Raw genomic sequence first — 19,716 nt, 5'->3', positions numbered from 1 at the left:
TATGGGGTAGAATTGATATTCTATACTATCCAATGCATGACTTAAAAATTGTATACTATGTAAATTCGAATGTACACAGTATTATACATTAAGCGTATTCTGCCAGTTTATTATAATATTGAAATTTAAATGAAGGTGTTACGCTGCTTGTTGCTAAATGTAATAACAGCTAGAGATTTTTAATATCACGATGTCGTTAAGGAAACCGGTCTAACCTAGCATTAATTTCGTAGTTTAAATTAGTCTACTTTTGCTCTAAATCTGTACAAATAACTAACATAAAAATGTATTTCAATATAACTATCACTTTCAAACGTATTTATTAACAATCATATTATGAAAACAAACTAGTTTTTATCTTTTTTGTCAGTTGTCTGCTAGTTTACGTTTACGTTTACGTTACGTTTACGGGATATTTATAAAATTTATGTATGCTAGCTTAAAAGGGGCTTATACACGAAGATAAACAGTTTAACAAGTGACATATACCTATTACTATATAGCTGTTATTCATCAGTATTTAGGGTTTCTGTGTAAAAATTAAAACCTTACAGGGGTCACATGTGTCCAAATAATATACAACGAATCAATGTTTCTTTCGCAAAATCCACAAACATCATATGTTTGCGAGATTTTGTTTTTTGCCTACATTTGGGAATATATGAAACATGCTGAAAAGTAAATATGCGGACTCGAATGTATTTAGAAAAACTCTGCCGGACTACGTGATTTGCACGCACTATGCATTTGTGGAACTTCCATAACTCTGGCAATTCTGCGGATCTGTCCTAAATATTCTAAATACAAAGCGTGCGGTAATTGTTGTTAATAAATGTAGCAACAGGGTTTTGTATGTTATTATGTTTTATTTTATTTTAAACTAGCTGACCCGGCAAACTTTGTACCGCCTCAAAATCTATTTATCAAATATATTTCATATAAAATATAGCCCATGTTACTCGTGGATAATGTAGCTTTCGAATGGTAAAAGAATTTTTAAAATCGATCTAGTAGTTTTTGAGCCTATTCATTACAATCAAACAAACAAACAAAGTTTTCCTCTTTATAATATTAGTACAGATATAAACAGCAAACAAGCAAAATGTCACCTCAGCTTATACTGCCCATACCAATGATGACTTAACATCCGCAATCGAAACTTAACATCTTTAGCATTAGGTGGTATCGATGTTCAGGTGCTTCTTCCATTAGATATTAAAACATGTCGACGGAAAGCGACTATGCGAATATTTAGAAGATTCAGCCTTTCTATTAAAAACGGCATAAAATGGAACAGCCCACATATAATTCTATACTTTTTAACTTGTTTATACGTGACTTACGTCGTAGCAGTCGAGTACGACTCTGTAACTAGTGGGCAACAGGAATAAAAAACAAAGAGTGTTCAACTTCAGAAGTGTGTGTTGGAGCAACCGGCAAATACGGGACAACAAGCACATGTGGGACACCTTAACGAGTGACGCTCTAATGACTGGACTATATAAAAAAAAACATTTTATTTAAAAAATCTTGTTCTATGTTACCATAGAACAATCGCAGTGGGAACATTTTACAATTTTCTTTACACGATACGCGTGACTTAATTTGTGTATTAGCACGGCGTGAAATTAGCGTTTATAACTTGTATGATATTTTGATTCCTACCAATATATACAAGTTTAAAATATTTTGTGATCTGCAAATACGAACATAAACTAAAAATTGGCACTTATTTAAAAATCCCATAGGATCTTCTTCATCTTCCTGTTTCTTATCCCGTATTAACGATTAATGTTGGCGAACCTATTGTACGGGTGCCAAAAATGTACACATATTCGGAATACACAATGAAGGGTGCTCACGTACTACGCTCAAAGTTTTTTGCCTGTTCGTGTTAGCGACCTGTCCGCAGTCCCTCGGGGCTTTTTATACACCAAAATATATTACGTACGTCCTGCACGTAGGACCGGACGAAATGTTCGCTGAAGTGGAAGTGGTAATTTCAAATGGTGGCATTTTTTGTCGTCTGTAGTATTATTTGTACGATTTTTATTTTTTGTGGCGTTGGACGAAGTTGCACGCAAAAGAAACAGAAGATCACGCGAATGACAAACGTCGACTCAACACGCGAACGGAGTCGGGCACGGAAAGCTAGTTATGTCATATAAATAAATCGCTTTGTATTTCTTCAATAATACAACTGCTCGAATAAGTAAACAAGTATAGGAAACGCCCTAACATAAAACAATAACCAATGTTCTTGTTTTATATTAGGGCGTTTCTCCTGTCGCGCGTGTTTACGCTTGCACGCGTGTCTCACCGGCACGCATGAAATAACTCGCTGCAGTCTTCGCGACCCGTGTGCGTTTGATACGATATTATACAAGTGGCGCGCGTGCAGATGTAAACACGCGCGACAGGTAAAATAACCTTAATCCTATTAGTTGTGTTTGGTTATCACTTGATATCAGGTGGAGTGCTTAGTAGTTTGTTATTTTTATTATTTAAACAAGAAATATTCCAGGTAGCCTCCAGAAGCAGTAGTTCTTTCGTGAACTGCTTATACATAAAAATACCTATTAGCATCTGTAACAGATCCTCGAACTAGAAGTCAATATCTATTATTAGTAGTCTGTGAAAAATTAATAATTATTATTTACGTGATTCAAGGTTAAATGGATAGATTCACTTTAGTAGAAAATAAATTCATACTCAAATTGTACAAGCCTACAACCAATTAGAGGTAAGTAGCCTATGCTCATTATTGGCACTAACAAGCACTTAGCAAGCGGGAAGGCCGAGCGGTTACAGAGTTTGAAGGACGCCTGAACTTTCCGCTTTTTTCCATATGCAACAAATTGTAACTGATGTTGTTTAGTTCCCTATACCTGAAGATCTTATTTCTTTTTTTAAAGGCTGGAATAGTAAACGAGCTTGCAGTTCACTTGATGGTTATTAGTGACTGCTGCCCATGGACATCTGTAACCAACATCATAGACACCAAGTTGTGGCTGAGGCCTGCAGGTAGGTTGCGATTTCTGAAGTTCTGAGGACTAAGACGGTCGAATCATATGTATAATATGTATCTACAACAACAGAGGCGTTGATATACCTGAAGTTAAAATCGCGTTAAGATTCCTTAACTTCCCGAAATGTTAAATTCATAAACATACATATCTCATGCTATTAGATCCTTATCCTTACTAATATTATAAATCTGAAAGTAACTCTGTCTGTCTGTCTGTCTGTCTGGTTGTCTCTTCTTTACGCCTAAACCACTGAACCGATTTTAATGAAATTTTGTACAAAGATAGTCTGAGACCCGAGAAAGGACATAGGATAGTTTTTATCCCGGAAATCCCACGGGAAGTAGGGATGGCGATCTAAGATCGATTAATCGGAGAATCGATCTTTTGGACCAAAAAAATCGATTATTTTAATCGATATTAGTAAGAATTGAATCGCAAACTATGCATTTGATCAAGTGATGATCTTTAGCAAAGTTGTTGTCCATGAGCCCACGAAGGTTTCAGAGTTGGTACGACCAATTTTCGCTAAATAGCACCACTGCCATTCCAATGAAGGTACGAATTTTCAGTTTTATATTTGTTAGTATGACATATTATTTTCATTTAAACGCGGGCGAAGCCGCGGGCAAAAACTAGTAAAGTATACCTAAACTACTACGAATGTAATAATCAAAAGTTGATGACACAAAAACTGTGACCAAAACATAGTAAATCACCGGCTAAATATAGTGGTGGAAGAAAATAGCTCGACTTAACTGGCACTAACGAGCACTTAATTAGCAGGTCGGAAGGCCGAGCACACCATTATAGTTCCAAGGACGTCAGTGTTTTGCTCTTTGAAGACATACTGACCATAGACAATCGGTATTTCTATACCTATGACATGATGATGATGATGATGAACATTTTCTTTCAATAAGGTCATTTTTCTACCTGCTATAAATTAACTATGAATTAGGACTATTAATTAAAATATAGGGTTACGCATTTCTACTTGACATTTTTTCATTTTTATGCATAGATCTTGAATAGTTTAAAAATTACATAAGGTGTGGCATTTCCTTTAGTTTTACCGATTTCCACCTTGGCTCAAATGTCCCGTTAACGTAGAACTAGAGATACCCTCGCCGAACTTATTTCTAGCGTGACGCATCTTTGTTCTTAGCAGGATTACATACGATACGACCATCTTAACTTTTGAGAATAGCAATACATGTGTAATCGGGATTAAATGGAAGTTCCGTAACATGTTAGTGACGAGGTGCCATGTCCATGGGCGGAAGTGACCGCTTACCATCAGATCGACTACTAGCTCGTTTGATAGTTACTTCAATATTACAAAAAACGTATTTACGACATTAATAAAAAAATTTAAAGAGAGAGAGTGCCATCAGAAATGTTTATTTACATTGCATAATGTATTTACGAAAAGGATAATTATACTACACCGGGTCGAAAAACACAAGACGATTAACAGGTGCTTCAAAATTATGTTTATTTGTACAGAAGTATAGATTTAGACCGGTTTACGGTTTCAAGCGATCATTGTGCAACCGTAAGGCCGACCGGCGAATTATGTGCGATAGGTTGCAACTCACAAATTAGTCTACCACGCAAACACCTGCAATTACTACGTAGTCAATGTGCTGGACTTACGACACACCTGTTTCTTACCTACAGTAAAATGTGGCATTAGTGTAAAATGAAATATGTAGGTAACTAGGTACTTACTTAATGGAGAATATTCAATTCCATTTTTTATGAAATTTATTAACATTTGTTATTAACGATGTAGCACACAGTGATATTACTAATACAAATAAATTTAGTTCGCTTTCAGTTCGTTTAATTCGTTGTACCATCGACCACAACCGACACATATACTTTTACAGCGAAGCACGCCTTGCGTTTCGGGGGCTGGTTGTGGATGATAGCTGACGTGAGGAGTGGCGACGCATTTGTTATATATATGCTTCAGATAAAACCCCTCCCCAACATGAATTAGGTTAGGTTGTTTATTCACGGTTGTGACCACTTATCAAGTTATGTAGTGTAGTAGTGTAGAGGTATGTGTGACTGATCTTATCTTGGATTGATTGCCATTAAGAGAACCGCATACTCGTTTGCACTTTCAACCTTATAGAACGAAGTGTACACAATTTGGAGCAACAACATGTCTTATAATGCACAGGTAGGATTTCGTTATTTATATAAAAAAATAGCAATAAATATAGAGAGGTATATTGCGTAATCAGAAGGTCGAACTGCGAACTATATCGAGTGGTTGAACTGAAGGCCGTCAATTTGGATGCTGCGTCAACTTTATTGAATGGACCGAATTCCATCCTATTGAATAGCGCTCTAGAATCCGTCTATACCTACTAGCTAATCGAGCTGTGAGCCGTAGGTACATCTTAAATATAATTGTTACTATGAAGGTATGAATGTAATGTACAATGTAACAAATGTAATATAAAAATATGAAGATAAGAATTACAGGTATTTGGTAGCACAGAATATAATAAAAGGCCATCCAGCCATCGGTTTTCCCTTACCGCAACACAACAACTTAAAATTTAACCAAACTTAAAACTTAACAAAACTTAAAATTGCTATTTGTAAGACAAAAATAGGAGAAATGGTAGTGACCTGAGGTTGAACCACGAAGGGTTCTATCACCCTTAAAATATACGTGACACATGAGCATAAGGTTACTGTACATGATACTCGAACAGGACGGACTGTGGGCTAAATCCTGCTAGAAAGAAGAAAAAGAAAGAAGAACCACGGCTACACATAAATGGCTTAATTATGATAAACCAATCAATGAAAATTACAGCGTAAATTTATATGACGGGATACCATTTATATTCAAAGTCATTATCCTCAAATGACATAAAATATACATATTTGCGGCTACGGAATGTTTATTCCTGTTATCATGGCTAAGTAAATCAATAACAAGCTTAACAAAATAACATCCTTAATAACATTGCATTAGCAAAGCCTTATGATGTATGTTTTCTATACATATAATAATATGCGTATATCGTTTAGGGCCCTTTCAAATTAGATTCGAATCGTTCTACATTGACGGTTCTTTTTTTATATAAAATCACTCGACGCGAGAACCTGCGGGAACAGTTTCACTTCGGGTATCAGGACGTCTATTTTGAAAGCACCCTTACGTATTTGCCTAACCAAGCATCAAATTCGGGACTCTATGCTGACGACTGAATATACATAACGTCTAGGTTTATAAGCTTCTATGCGGCTAACAAGCACAAGCACACATGCAGTAAACTTATTTTATGTTTTAGTGATGTCATATATAAATATTAAATTCCAATTCCTATACATTTCAGTTCTTATATGTAGATAGAGAGGAAGATACATTATGAGTATCTATGAGTATCTTCTGGTTAGTAAAAAGTGGGTTAAAATAAATCTTACACACATTTTAAAACGAAGAATATATCGCGTATATTAAAATTGCATGTAATCTTCAATGTTTACAAAAAATATTACAAGTTACAACGCTTCACAGCAACACTTGTTTATTGTATTTATTTCATGTTTTTTCGACCTTCGCATTCAACTTGACCAGTCTTAGGAACAATGATTCAATGGATTTTTTATTTCGTCTGTTGTTTAATTTCAAAAGGTCTTCGCGAGACACAAATCTTAAGATAGATAATAACAAATAAGATTTAGTTTCTTAAAAAATACAAATTTATTCGAAAGTAGTTAAAAGATGCTTGATTTTGGAAATCAAATAACTTTAACAATATGAGAAGTTCGTCAAACGTCGATTTCTAATTCAGAAATCGAAAACGTAAAGTGGAAATTTACTTGGCTTCGCACAGGTCCTGTGGGAGGTCCGTAGGGTAATCCTGGCCTCCATTACGCTGCTCCAATACGTACTATTGGAGGAAGGTATGGATTACTACTAGCCATCTGTTAAAAGTTTTGACGTCTGTTCCGTAGATAACAATCCTAAACGCAAATTCACGTAGGAAATTTCATTTATAAAATCCAAAAATAATTTAGGATAAAACATTTTAGAAGACATAATATAAAATACGCGAATTTCGACCAAATACAAAAATGTGAGAGCCATAACAATAATAAATCATTCAGTCAGTCCAATAATATGACGTCATACCTCCTGATGTCAGCCGAATGTGAACGACTTCGGTTACGGTTAGCAAATCCTGTTCTTTTTTTGCACGCAAAATTGTGTAGCACAATGAGGAACGTGATTTAATTCAAACGCGGAAGACTAAAACATTTTAAGGATAACTGTGGTTCCGTAAATAATATATTGTTGGTGTGTACGGGTATTACAAACGAATTATATTATTATGGCGAGCTTAAACGGTGAAGGAAACATCAAAATCGTTGTAATGAAAATTGTGTTTATTTATTTTGGTTGATTATCACGTCTTACACAGAAAGTTATTTTATAGCTTTTTCTGTGTAAATGTTACTTCTTCATAGGTGTACCGAAAAACGTGTGTAGGTAATAATTTATAAAATAAATGGTTTATGTGTAATTTCACTCCATTTTAACTTCATATAATAGCTCGCTGCACATCCAATACAGAAGCTTGAATCAAGAAGCACGGAGTGCGTTACCAAATTCCAGAAATACAATAATTAGTACCGTATACCACACGACACGTTTCAGCTCGTTTTTTTCCCCTATTGGAACGACTTACGATTATAGGATTGCATGGTTTTCTTTGAACGATTTTCCATTTAATTACAATCTAGCTATCTATTATTCGATTTAACAGTCATCCATAGCTTAGTTACATCTTACATTTATATCGAAAATCATCCTTATACTTAGCTAAGGCGACGAAAATGTGTGTGCGGATTTTTGCATTTTCTTTTAATATAATAATAATGGGATTTTTTTATTACGGTCATAATTTCAGCCTTTGCTGTTTTCAGTACTGAATTTAAACATTGAAATGAAGTTTTACACAATGTCCAAATACAAAAACGCGAAACTATTCATGTTGCGCACAAAAGAGGCATTTCCAGGTTAATTGTGACCGACAAAACTCGTCCATTGTGTCCTTTAAAAGAAAAACTTTTAACATGAAAATATAAAGTAATGAAAAACGTTGAAAAATATTGTTTTTAACATTGTTATTGAAATATAAATAATGCTTAAAAAAATAATTATAACGCCATAATGGAAAGGATAAATATTATCATACTTTCACGGAAATATTATGTAATACCTAGTTATAATCTAGGAGTAAGAATTTTTGAAATTCAGTAAACAATTTTCTATAATTGATTTGTGACTAAACTAACAAAAATAGCTTTAATCAGTGGAAGAATTAATATTGCTTCTCAGTCTCATTAATTAATCAAAAAAGAACAAAAACGACACTGATAAGTTGTAATAAATATTTCTCTAGGTTTGCTTATTACTAAAGATAAAAATAGATAATGAGACCTTTAACCTATTTGACTTGGCCTATATTGGACAATGCTCCCCTACCCCCAATTCAAATGAGGACAAGCTCAAAGAACAAACAAAATTAGGGTGTGTAACACACTTTTGTGGTTTATTACAGGTGATAATTTTGAGGACTGCTCTGAAATCTTTGATTTTTATTACAAGCAGATTGTAGCCCACCTGATAATAATTAGTCCCTGCTCTCCATAAAGTTCTGTGATCAACTTCATACATAGATTTTACTGAAAACTAAGATGGTTTCCTCATATATCAGCCACATACACCTTTCGACTGAAACGCAGATCTACTTCACATGAAAAATGATAAGTCAGTCAAATCTTACCAGTTAAACCATACTGGTATGCATTACTTGCATTACTATGCAAACGTGGTGGTAAGTTCTCATTAACACCATAATTATTTTTAAATTGATTGTGACTCTTCTGAGCATTGTCAACTATGTTCAAATTTTTCTAATTTCACATAGTTTAAAAATTTCAAACAAACCTACCATACATTATATTAACCGATTCCGTGCGGATGTGGCACAACTGTGGTGCCATCCGCATGGAATTGGTTAAAACTACTGGTCATCTAACCGCTATATCATGTCATAGTAACATCAATTCAACTGCATCAGTACAATTATTAGCACATATCATGAATCAAGGTTGAATATATTAGATACCAATTTAGTAAACACTGAATAGACTGTAGAGCTAGCCAAGCAACCACTTAGGAGCACTGGAATTAATTTGCGACATCATAAACAAGACAATATGGAACAAAGTGCAAGTATATGAAAATAGTTTCTAATAGAAATACCCCAGTATTATTTATATTGTATGTATAGTGGACACTCAATTAACCAGACTAATAAGGAAATTAAAAACCACATATCATACACACAGAGTACAGTACCTATTACAAAGTAAAATGTCGCAATTCTGCTATAATTTTAGTCTAAAATCATATTTTATATTTTATTTATTTAGGAAACATACATATACCATTGAAAACCTGGATAATTTGATGCAGCATCTATTCAATCTCCTAAATGTTTGTAAAAGTAGTTTTTCATCCAACAGTTCTTCTATTTGGTAGAGGATGTAGACGAAGCAAACATAAATCGGTTGAGTTGATATTTTTAAGCACTTTTGTCTGAGAGTATTTTTATACAGATTTTAACCCAAAATTCTGACAGATATGGCCTGATATTAATTCTTATATCAAACCAATTCAAAATTTCTTATAATTTCTTCTGTGCATTGCAATGTGTGTGTGCTTATTTATGTGTGTGTTTGTATATTATGTTGTTTAAGATTTACAGAAACTTGCAATATGATAAGTTACACATGTCAGTATTTATTTAAAATATGACATCATTCCAGATGAAATCAGACTGCCATATTGCAGTGTTGTATAATTTTATGAGACTACTTCATTAGCCAGAAAATATTAAGAACCAAATATAATAAAAAACATGTGTAACATTGTGGCTTATAAAATAAAATAGTAATTTTTTATAAAAATTAATATACTCAATTGCTTAAAAATAATTCACTGGAAAGGAAGTAATGTAGCCTATGTTACTCTCACAATTTAGACGAATCTAACAATAAAACATATGTTAAAATTTGTCAAGCTGTTTCGGCTGGAGGTTGTGTCAAAAATGAGACATAAATGGACTCAAAAAACATTACCTTCCATAGTCAGGTAGTCAGGTCAGCTTGAACAGTACTGGACTATCACACAGTTCTGGGTTTGATCTCCAGTTATACCCAGCAAGTAATTATAAATTTAAAAACAATTAATTACAAATAAAAAATATATTTTTTTATTTCTTTTTTTTAATTTACTTATTTTGGTTTGTATCTATGGCAACAACTTCACTAAAGGAATTCTAGGTTGAGTATATGACAGAAGTTTTATTTGGTATATGTAAAATAGTAAATGGACCTATACTATAAGATAAATAGTTAAGACTGGTCAATGTTAATGACCCATATGAATCATAATTATTTATAAACAATTGTTAAAACAGAATGTATAAGTGTGTTATGTACCTACTTAAATGTGAATTTCATATATGTACAGCATAACACCAATAGCAAATAGTAAATTTGTAAAATAAATATCAATATTCAATAATAATACTTATATGCTCTTTTTTATTTTTTGGGATACTTTGAATACATTATGGTTTTATCAGCAACATTGCTCAAGAATGTCTAGAACTTTAAACTTGGCATTGTAAACAAAAAACAAAAGTTCTTATCTACTTACATCCTACCAAAAGAGTTGTTTAACAATGCAGCTGATAACACTGATAAGGTTACCACCTGACTAGCAAACGAAATGAACGAGCACTCACTTTCTTTCTCGTGGTCGAAGCCCACTATCACGAAGTAGTCCACCAGACGGGACATTGCAATCCTACGGCAGCATCAGACCATCACCACAAAACTTTGTAATTGAATTACACAAAATAATACACATTTTTATATTTCACATATTTCACACACCACATCGCTCGACACTCGCGACGCCGGCACCGTGAACTTCACGTCACGCAAGGAACACTTTCATTAATCGCAGCCCGAGGAATCCTAACTACATTTACAAGGAACACTATTATACCAAGTAATAGGCTAGCCAAAGAGGTTATAAACTACTCAGTATTATTTAAATAGAACAAGTTATTACTAAATCGTACACTTAAACACTGAGTGGACGTGTTATTTTGCAAAATAACAAAAAAATTCCTAGCTTCCGCGAGTATTTAGTTAATTAATGCCGCATTCAATCACAAACTATCCGTCATCAGTCGGTCATTCCTAAAATTCTACTAAATTCTACAAACTCAAACGAAAACTACTATACCAATGCTACCATACTATCAGTTCTAAAAATCTCCCAAAATAATTGAAATAAATTTTGTATTGTTAAAAATTTATCTCTGATGATATTTAGTTATTAATATGGTAAAATAATGGTAATTAATTATTGTTTATAGAATATATTATTGTATTTACTCATTTACAATATATTATGTTGTTGATGTGAAAGGAAAGAAGCCAAGGCCGAGAAACGACATGATTATTAAAAAAATGTACCGTAAAAGTCAAATATTTTTCCTTCCCAAAAAATGTAATTCGAAAATTATAAAATCGATTTCTCACACTAATTTTAAAAAAAATCACAGGATGCCTTTGTACATCTCTTAAATTGCATATAAATATGATGTTTAGTAATACATGAAGCAGCTTTTCAAAAGCTACAATGATAGTTAATTAAATCCCTTTGTATCGATGTAATTGTGTATCGATTCGGATCGAGCATCGGAGCGGAGCATCCCTAAATGTCAAAACTCAGAAATGTCAAAGTAATGCATCAAACAAATTTAATGTTTTATTTATCTTTTGTAAAATAATGTACAAGGTGTTTTATATTTTATGAATCTTGAAAATCGTTTTATTGTTCACTTCATATTAAGACCATGTCGAATTCAAGTGACACGATACCGGGACTGAAGCAGAAGAAAGTATTTAAAATAATAGTGTTAGGAGATTCTGGAGTGGGTAAAACCTGCCTTACGTATCGGTTCTGCGAAGGCCAATTCTTAGATAAATCCGAAGCTACTATCGGCGTGGACTTCAGAGAACGGACCGTTAAAATACGCAATGAAGAAATTAAGGTAAATTGGTTGAGGCTTTTAATTGCAAGTGCTTAATAATTTCATTTCAAAATATATATGTGGAACAGATGTTGATCATTATGATAATGTAGATGTGATAAGGCGTAGATTAAATTACAGTATTAATTGAATTACAGCTGTGTAGTGTCCTCAAACTGAATTTATTATCTGCAATATTATTGTAGGTGTGAAATTCAATAAATGTATATTTTGTTGGGACATATTGTTTACACTGGTTCGATTTATGATTTTCTGCTCAAAATAAGTACTTATATGAGCTTAGTGTCCAGGTACTGTCATCAAATTTACAACTGCAATCTATAAGAATTTAGTAACATATGCATACCTAATCTCAAAAGTAATCTACATATCCAGACATGCTATTATAAATATTAGTAATAAAACACTGTATAGAATTGTATATTTTTTCTTCATAATTATCTAACAATATTCCGCTCTTTATGACCCCTTAGAATGAATCTAAGGGTAGCTTTTGTAAAGTTAAGTTATTCTTGGTAAATGACCTTTTTTAAATAATATTTAAGACTAAGTCCTTCATGATCCACTTAAAATGTAATATTTCTAATTTCCAAATAAAAATGTTAGATGGCATACTTTAAATTTCAGTTACAACTATGGGATACAGCTGGCCAGGAGAGGTTCCGCAAGTCCATGGTGCAACATTACTACAGGAATGTCCATGCTGTTGTTATTGTGTATGATGTCACTAAACCTGAGACATTCCATGTGAGTTAACTCTTGCTTTAATAAAATTATATATAAAGTATAGTAAATAAAGCAGTCATAGCTTAGTTAATTAAAACTTGTTCTTGGTTGAGAAGGCTGAGGTTCTAATTCCAGAAATAAATTGCTGATTTTTTAAAGTTTTTGCAATTTGCATGTTAGAAAATATTAATCACTTGTTTGATGGCTAATGAAATCTATGTGAGAAAACATACATACCCGAGTAATCTTCTTTAATGTATGCGAAGTCTACCAATCTACATTTGGTTGGCATGGTGGATTATAGCTTACATTTTGAAAGGAAACTTGTGTCCAGCACAGTGGCGAACTAAGGTCGTCGGAGGCCTGGGGCGGAAAGTTGAATGGAGGGCCTCAGTGACCTTTTTTTTGCTGACTTATACACATTTCATTGATTGTTTGGTTCTGATGACCTTTTAGGCCCCACAGGATTTGAGGCCTGGGGCTGACCGCCCCTTTCGCCCCCCCTTAAGCCGCTAGAGGTCCAGCGTGAGACTTGGTTTACAGACGATGAACATAAATAACCAATCCATTGTGTTGTCAGTCGATAGCGAGCTGGATGCAGGAGGTGGAGTCGCACGGGCTGCTGGGCGCGCCGCGCGTGCTGGTGGGCAGCAAGTGCGACTGCGGCACGCCGGAGTCGCGCCTCGCCACCACCTACGCGCAACGCCTCGCAGACAAGTATGGGATGCCGGTGAGAATACATTATCATGAACATATTTTTCTAAGGTGTTCCAGCTTAGTCCTCAGGGGTGGCGGCGCATCTGTGGTCGAACCCACGTAGGGATATCTAAACTTATTTCTGGTGTCGATTGCAAATGTCCATGGGCGGCAATCGTCACTTATCATCAGATGGACTGCATGCTCGTCTGCTACTACTATATTAAATATATATATATATAGTGGAGACAATAGACAATAGAACAGTATTGTTCCATTGGGGAGCTACTACTGCTAAACCTATTATGAAATAGGTCTTGTGACTCGGTGGAAGCATGTCAATACCAGTTGACTCTTATACAGTTGAATCTTAGTCTAAAGAAGTGGTAATGCACCTGTGATCTGCCTCAAGTAGAACTCTTTTTCTATATATGCTGTTTTGTAACAAACATCTCGCACCAATGCATCATTTGTATTCAACACTTACGCTATTTCCATTTAAACAAACAAAAACAAAAACAAGATTTTATTTATGTACTTTGTGTAAAAAACTACATTTTAATTATGTATATAAGCCATATTTTACTTTGAAGTAAAAAAGATGTTACATCCAATCTTGCTTGTTAACACATAAAATATACTTACGTTTCCAGCTTTTCGAGACATCGGCGTTATTGGACTCAGAATGCGACAACGTGGAGTCGATATTTATGACCCTCGCCCATAAACTATACTCTAAACAGCCACTACGAGTCATCAGTGTTGAGGTAATGTTGCTGCCAACAGTTATATACTACTTTAGACTAGTATTATCGCGGATTAGAGACATTTTCATAGGTAAAGGGTACTCCCGATATGCGGTTTTACCTTTTTTTTATTGCCGATATTTCGACCTAGTTGCATAAATCGTGGTCACGGCGAAACTGCGGTGGTGGGGAGAAACCGTTGACAAGCACTAGTGGTGGTAATGTAACTATGTACCCTTCATGAAATTCATTTTTCTTTTTCCCATTTTAGGTTCCATATCTCGACACACGATATTAACTATTTTTACGCACTGAACTTTTTTTTTTTTTATAATATAAGAGTAGCAGACGAGCATGCAGTCCACCTGATGGTAAGTGGCTACTGCCGCCCATGGACATCTCTAATCAACCCCAGATAGGATTAGATTCCTACCTGAGGTCGGCCACAGATGCGCCGCTACCCCTGAGGACTAAGTTGGAACGCCTCGGAAAAGTATGTCTCTCTTACCACACCCTTCAAACCGGAACACAACAGCGCCTAACGCTGCTGTTAATTAGGTAGAAATAGGTGTGGCGGTGGTGCCGCCAGAGTCGAACCACAAAGGGTTCTACCACCTTCTATGCACTAACCACAGGATTCCACATCCCACAACCTGAATTGATGTTGGAAATTCTTTTGTGATTCCAGGGTGAGCGAGGTCCCCCGATGGTGACGTTGCCCAGGAGGAAGCGATCACCCAACACTAACAATGACAGCTGTCTCTGTAGCTAGAGTAACCTAGAGTAGTAACACGTCAGCTCTCTTACTCACACAAAGGGCAAAGGACATTTACCCTTATTGGTATACCTACTCCGCCTAGTCCGCCATTTTGACAAAATCTCGTTTCTGCTTTCCATGGATAAAACCTGTGCCAAATGTACTGAGAGATAAAATATCATAAGTGCTGTACGTATTGAATTGTTGATATCATGTTTCATTCATGATTCACTAAAGAAAATAACAATTTCTAAATATATTGTCTACAGTTTCGAATTTAAATATCTTGGAAAATGTATCTACATGACATTGCATCACAGAATACTTTGTTTAACCCAACTTAAACTCAAAATTGCGGACTTGTAGGCATGTTATTGTGGTATGGTAGATCCCATACAATAATGTTTTACACAAGATTTTAGACCTTCATTTGAGAAATAAAAGTGTTATTAAATGATTTAAATGACATGTGAGAAAATAACTATTTATATAAAATACTCATGTTCGTGTAGTTCGATCGTTGAAGCTTTTGTGATTAGGTTTTACAAGTCAAATCTGTAAAGTAAATGTATTTTATGATGAAGACCAGACCGAAATGTGTTATCATTAAAACTATTTATGTTACTTTAAAACTGAATCGTATGTATTATGTATGTAAAAATATTGTGTTTTCGTAAACGTAATTAAATTATAGTACTGTTTAGTCAAGCATGTTTAGTCTATGTACTCCGCCTAGTGATAAGTAGCTACTGCCACCCATGGATATCTCTAATCATTCCCAGATAAGACTAGTTCCTACCTGAGGTTAGGATCAGAAGTGGTTTCTGGGATTTTTAACATTACAGGTGAATGCCTGTAATGTTATATTATAATGTTAATTGTTTCGATGAGGGAGCACTTTACCTCGATTGCTTAGTCACTGCAGCCCTATCTATTTCTGTATTGTACTACGTATTAAATAATATAAAAAGCCTATTCAAATATGGGCACTATAAACGAGGTTTATCTATTAATATAGTATTAATCAAGTAAAATTTCTATTTAAGACTGGATTACCGACCTTTAAGGTCACCATGCCATGGACACTTTAGAATTTTAATTGTCCAAAAAAGAAAAATATTCAAGTGAATTTGAAAATCATAATGTATTATACTTATTTTTTCATGTATTTTAAAATTAGCACACAATAAAAAATGCAATCCAATAATTATCAAAAGAGAGTAGTAAAACATTATATAGTATTCATTGAAGTCTGTTTTTGTGCCAAATAATTATATTATATTATTTTATATTCTGAAGCTGAAATGCTCGTATGTACCTAATTTTTATAATTTTTCAAGACTGTCATGAAACGAAAATGTACATATTTACGAAGTCTTTGAGAGGCAGTTCTAATATTTTAATAAAATGGTAACAAATCGTATGTTTTTTTTCTTACAAACATATTAATTTGGTGAAAGTAGAATGTTTATTGTTCGATCACTTGTAAAATCAAGGTATTTTTTGTATAGTTTTAAATACAAAATTATTTGGGAATTATCTTGGAATATATCTAAAGATTTTTGTGCAAATAACTGTAGAACTACAATGACGTTAGTGTGAGTATCATGCGTTTAAAACAATAATTTGATTTAGGCCTGTTGCCGTCAATTCATTTTAATTCCAGATTGAAATCGCTATAGTTATACTAAATATAATAGCAAAATTATCTTTAATTACACAAGAGTGACATTGATTTAATGATTCAATGAATTGAATAGTTTGGCAATTCTTACACAAGTCACTTTATCGATTTTGCGATAAGTCATTGTAATTCTAAAGGTATTATACATTTAAAAGGCAAATTTAATTAGATTATAAATTAATAACAGCCATCGTTAAGTATGTTCATTGAAGAGAGGAATTTTTTTAATTTATTGCGATATTTTATTCACATGATCTCTTTATTATAAGGTATTATTTATTATTATTAACAATGATTATAGACGAATTGGTGAAATAGAAACATAAAAATGGATATTGATATATTTTTCTGCTTGAAATTTGTAAACTGTTGTGCCGCTTGCTATGAAAGTTGTATTTTTACTAGAAAATGTTTTGTTCCCTTTAATTTAAACGAATCGCTATTAAAATTGATAAGGGTTTTTGAGTACGGCTAATATATTCTAGATCACAAACAGACCATCCATTTTTATATTTATATGGGGTAATAAATATACACAGACAGGGCAAAGTTTAATATATATTTATAAGTTTGCATTATAACTAAATATTATAATATGACAACAGTTTTGTTAATTTTAAGAAAACCACTTTATCCTGTGAGACGTTGCTGAAAAAGGGTCAGTAATTTTTTTTTACTATTTAGACGACAGGCTTAAGAATTTTATGATCTACTATTAGAACCATTATATTTAATCATTAAAACACACATACATACATGCAATATTGGTAAAATTTATTACATTTCTATTTTAAATATTTTATTAAGATTAAGGATGCTATAATATCGTCTTTTTATTTCTGTATATCTTTATTATTTTTACAGTAAATTTCTTAGTTGTTCCTAATTATTTAGCCATAAAAGTGGTTGTGACGTTGGAATCAATACAGCTTTGTATCTTATTTTAGCCTTAGATATCATAGTAATATATAGAATCCATGTAATACTAAATATGTGTAATTTTTCAGCACCAGTCGCATTTAGATTTAAAAATTCAGACATTAGAGTACTTTGAGATAATTCCACCATTATTTCTCATAGTTTGTTATAAATTCATTTGTATGTACCATATTTTTATATTGTAAGTTTTATTTATTTCATTAATTATCTTAGAAAATAGATTTCAAATTATTAATTATTAAGTAGTTACAGTTATTGTATTAAATTTATTGTATTATCTACATTGTTACATTGCATGCATTGACTTACTAGCCGATGATCAGAACTCAGAAAAGTCCAAATTTAAAGTGCTCCAATTGCAGTCGTTGTCACCCAAACAATAGTCTATCTATACATCAATAACGCCGCTTCATGTGACAATATTACGTAAAAATCAATTGAAATTTTGAAACTTCACAAAGTGAAAAAATAGTGTACATTAACATTTCATTTCAGTATTGTTACTTCTAGTAGTTTTTTTCTTAGTAGAACCGACCTCAATTAGTTAGTAAGTCAATGATTATTATGAGATTGTAACATACTTAATTATGTGATTTATGTGTATGTTTAAAATATCTCCAGTACTATCGAATTAAACAAATAATTATTATAATTATCGTAATGTATATTAAATATTATTATTGGATTTTAATGATAACCTTCTATGTTAGTATTTCAAATAAATTGTTAACAAATGTGAATTAAACAATTTGTAAATAAATGAATTCCAAAGAATCGTATTAAATAAATATTTTGCCAGAAAGTGCAAGTGTTGTCAATTTTCGTACAAAAACAGGGAATAATTATATTTCAATATGAAGACTGGCGTCCGGTACCATCCACGTGTAAATGCCAAATATCTACATTGTAATAAATTCGATGAGATTAAATCACTTTTACATTGTTATATTTATGGCCTTTTCATTTTCAAATCTCCTTTTTAATCCTCGAAAGTTCAAAACCTGCATTTCAGTAATTTATAACCATAAAAATCTATTTTTATCATATAAAAAATAAGGTTTTTAAACTATATAATTTTTATTATTTTGTACTTTCAAATTTTAGAGGTATCGGGTTCGAATCTAGCCGCTTCCTCATTTTCGTAGTTATGTGCGTATTAAAATATAACTGCTTTAATGATAATAACATTTATAAAGGCAATATTATTATACCATTTATATCGTTAATTACCAAATCAATGTGTAAGACAAATATAATTCTGTATTAACACAATTTCAAGTACGATAAGTTCTATACTCAAATTTCGCCAATCACTGTAACGACTCCGTGGCGCAACGGTAGCGCGTCTGACTCCAGATCAGAAGGTTGCGTGTTCAAATCACGTCGGGGTCAATGAAGGTACATGTCTTTTTGTTTCTATTTATTTATTTTTTAGTACTGTATATTTTATAATTATAATCTAAAATGTCAAAATCTAAGTTTTCTTTAACGAATAATTATTTTTTAAAGTTTGAATACGTCACCATGGCCATTACTTTTTGGGCTAGTTGCAGCCTTCTCCACCGTATAGTTAATGAATACGGCCGCCACTGGTCACTTATAGTTATTCCAGATAGGATTGGAGCCCTACCTGAGGTCAGCCACAGATACATTGCCACTCCCGAAGACAAGTTGGATAACCTCGTACTTAAAACTCTTTACTTAGAAATAGGTGTAGCGTTCTCTGAAGTCTAAACACGACGGGTTCTACGATCCCACTAATAATAAATATATACTTTGTTTACAACTACAATTTACATTTATGGTCAAATACATTCTGTGATACAAAAAAGTCTACCCGTGTCACCACAATTTCATCTTAGCTATTCACTTTTTCAATTTTTGTCGTCTTATTATGTACTTTACTTTTTTACGTATATTCCACTATTTTAGGCCGTTCATTTGTTTTTGTTGTAACACTGTT

General features: G+C 33.2%; 2 protein-coding genes and 1 non-coding gene across 3 annotated transcripts in view; 2 read left to right on the top strand and 1 right to left on the bottom strand.

Annotated features, from left to right (window-relative positions):
• Sbf (SET domain binding factor) overlaps positions 1 to 11,361 on the bottom strand; it is a 101,512-nt gene extending 90,151 nt beyond the window's left edge. Inside the window, exon 1 of the mRNA XM_073089352.1 lies at positions 10,883 to 11,361. Within this exon, the coding sequence (XP_072945453.1) occupies positions 10,883 to 10,937 (55 nt within the window). The 5' untranslated portion in view covers positions 10,938 to 11,361. The remainder of the gene's footprint in view (positions 1 to 10,882) is intronic.
• Positions 11,362 to 11,878: 517 nt separating this feature from the next.
• Positions 11,879 to 17,989, top strand: LOC140754353 (putative Ras-related protein Rab-33). The gene is made up of 5 exons (XM_073089351.1): positions 11,879 to 12,205; positions 12,833 to 12,952; positions 13,512 to 13,661; positions 14,281 to 14,394; positions 15,062 to 17,989. Exons 1-5 carry the CDS (start codon positions 12,008 to 12,010, stop codon positions 15,143 to 15,145), a joined length of 666 nt encoding a protein of 221 aa, XP_072945452.1. The 5' UTR covers positions 11,879 to 12,007; the 3' UTR covers positions 15,146 to 17,989.
• A 1,084-nt stretch (positions 17,990 to 19,073) lies between these two features.
• TRNAW-CCA (transfer RNA tryptophan (anticodon CCA)) lies at positions 19,074 to 19,145 on the top strand. Its single transcript has one exon. It is a non-coding gene; the product is annotated as a tRNA-Trp (tRNA).
• Positions 19,146 to 19,716: the final 571 nt, after the last annotated feature.

This window comes from Epargyreus clarus, unplaced genomic scaffold (assembly GCF_041222505.1).
Source record: "Epargyreus clarus isolate Ecla_fem2 unplaced genomic scaffold, WU_Ecla_fem_2.2 ptg000029l, whole genome shotgun sequence".
Taxonomy (NCBI): Eukaryota; Metazoa; Arthropoda; class Insecta; order Lepidoptera; family Hesperiidae; genus Epargyreus; species Epargyreus clarus.
The sequence above is the reverse complement of the archived record's forward strand: the minus strand, read 5'-3'. Positions and strand labels throughout refer to the sequence as shown.

Coding starts and splice junctions, on each gene's coding strand:
- LOC140754353 (XM_073089351.1), top strand. CDS start 12,008: ATGTCGAATTCAAGTGACACGATACCGGGACTGAAGCAGAAGAAAGTA. Junction 12,206..12,832: donor TACGCAATGAAGAAATTAAG/GTAAATTGGTTG, acceptor TTTAAATTTCAG/TTACAACTATGGGATACAGC. Junction 13,662..14,280: donor CAGACAAGTATGGGATGCCG/GTGAGAATACAT, acceptor TTACGTTTCCAG/CTTTTCGAGACATCGGCGTT.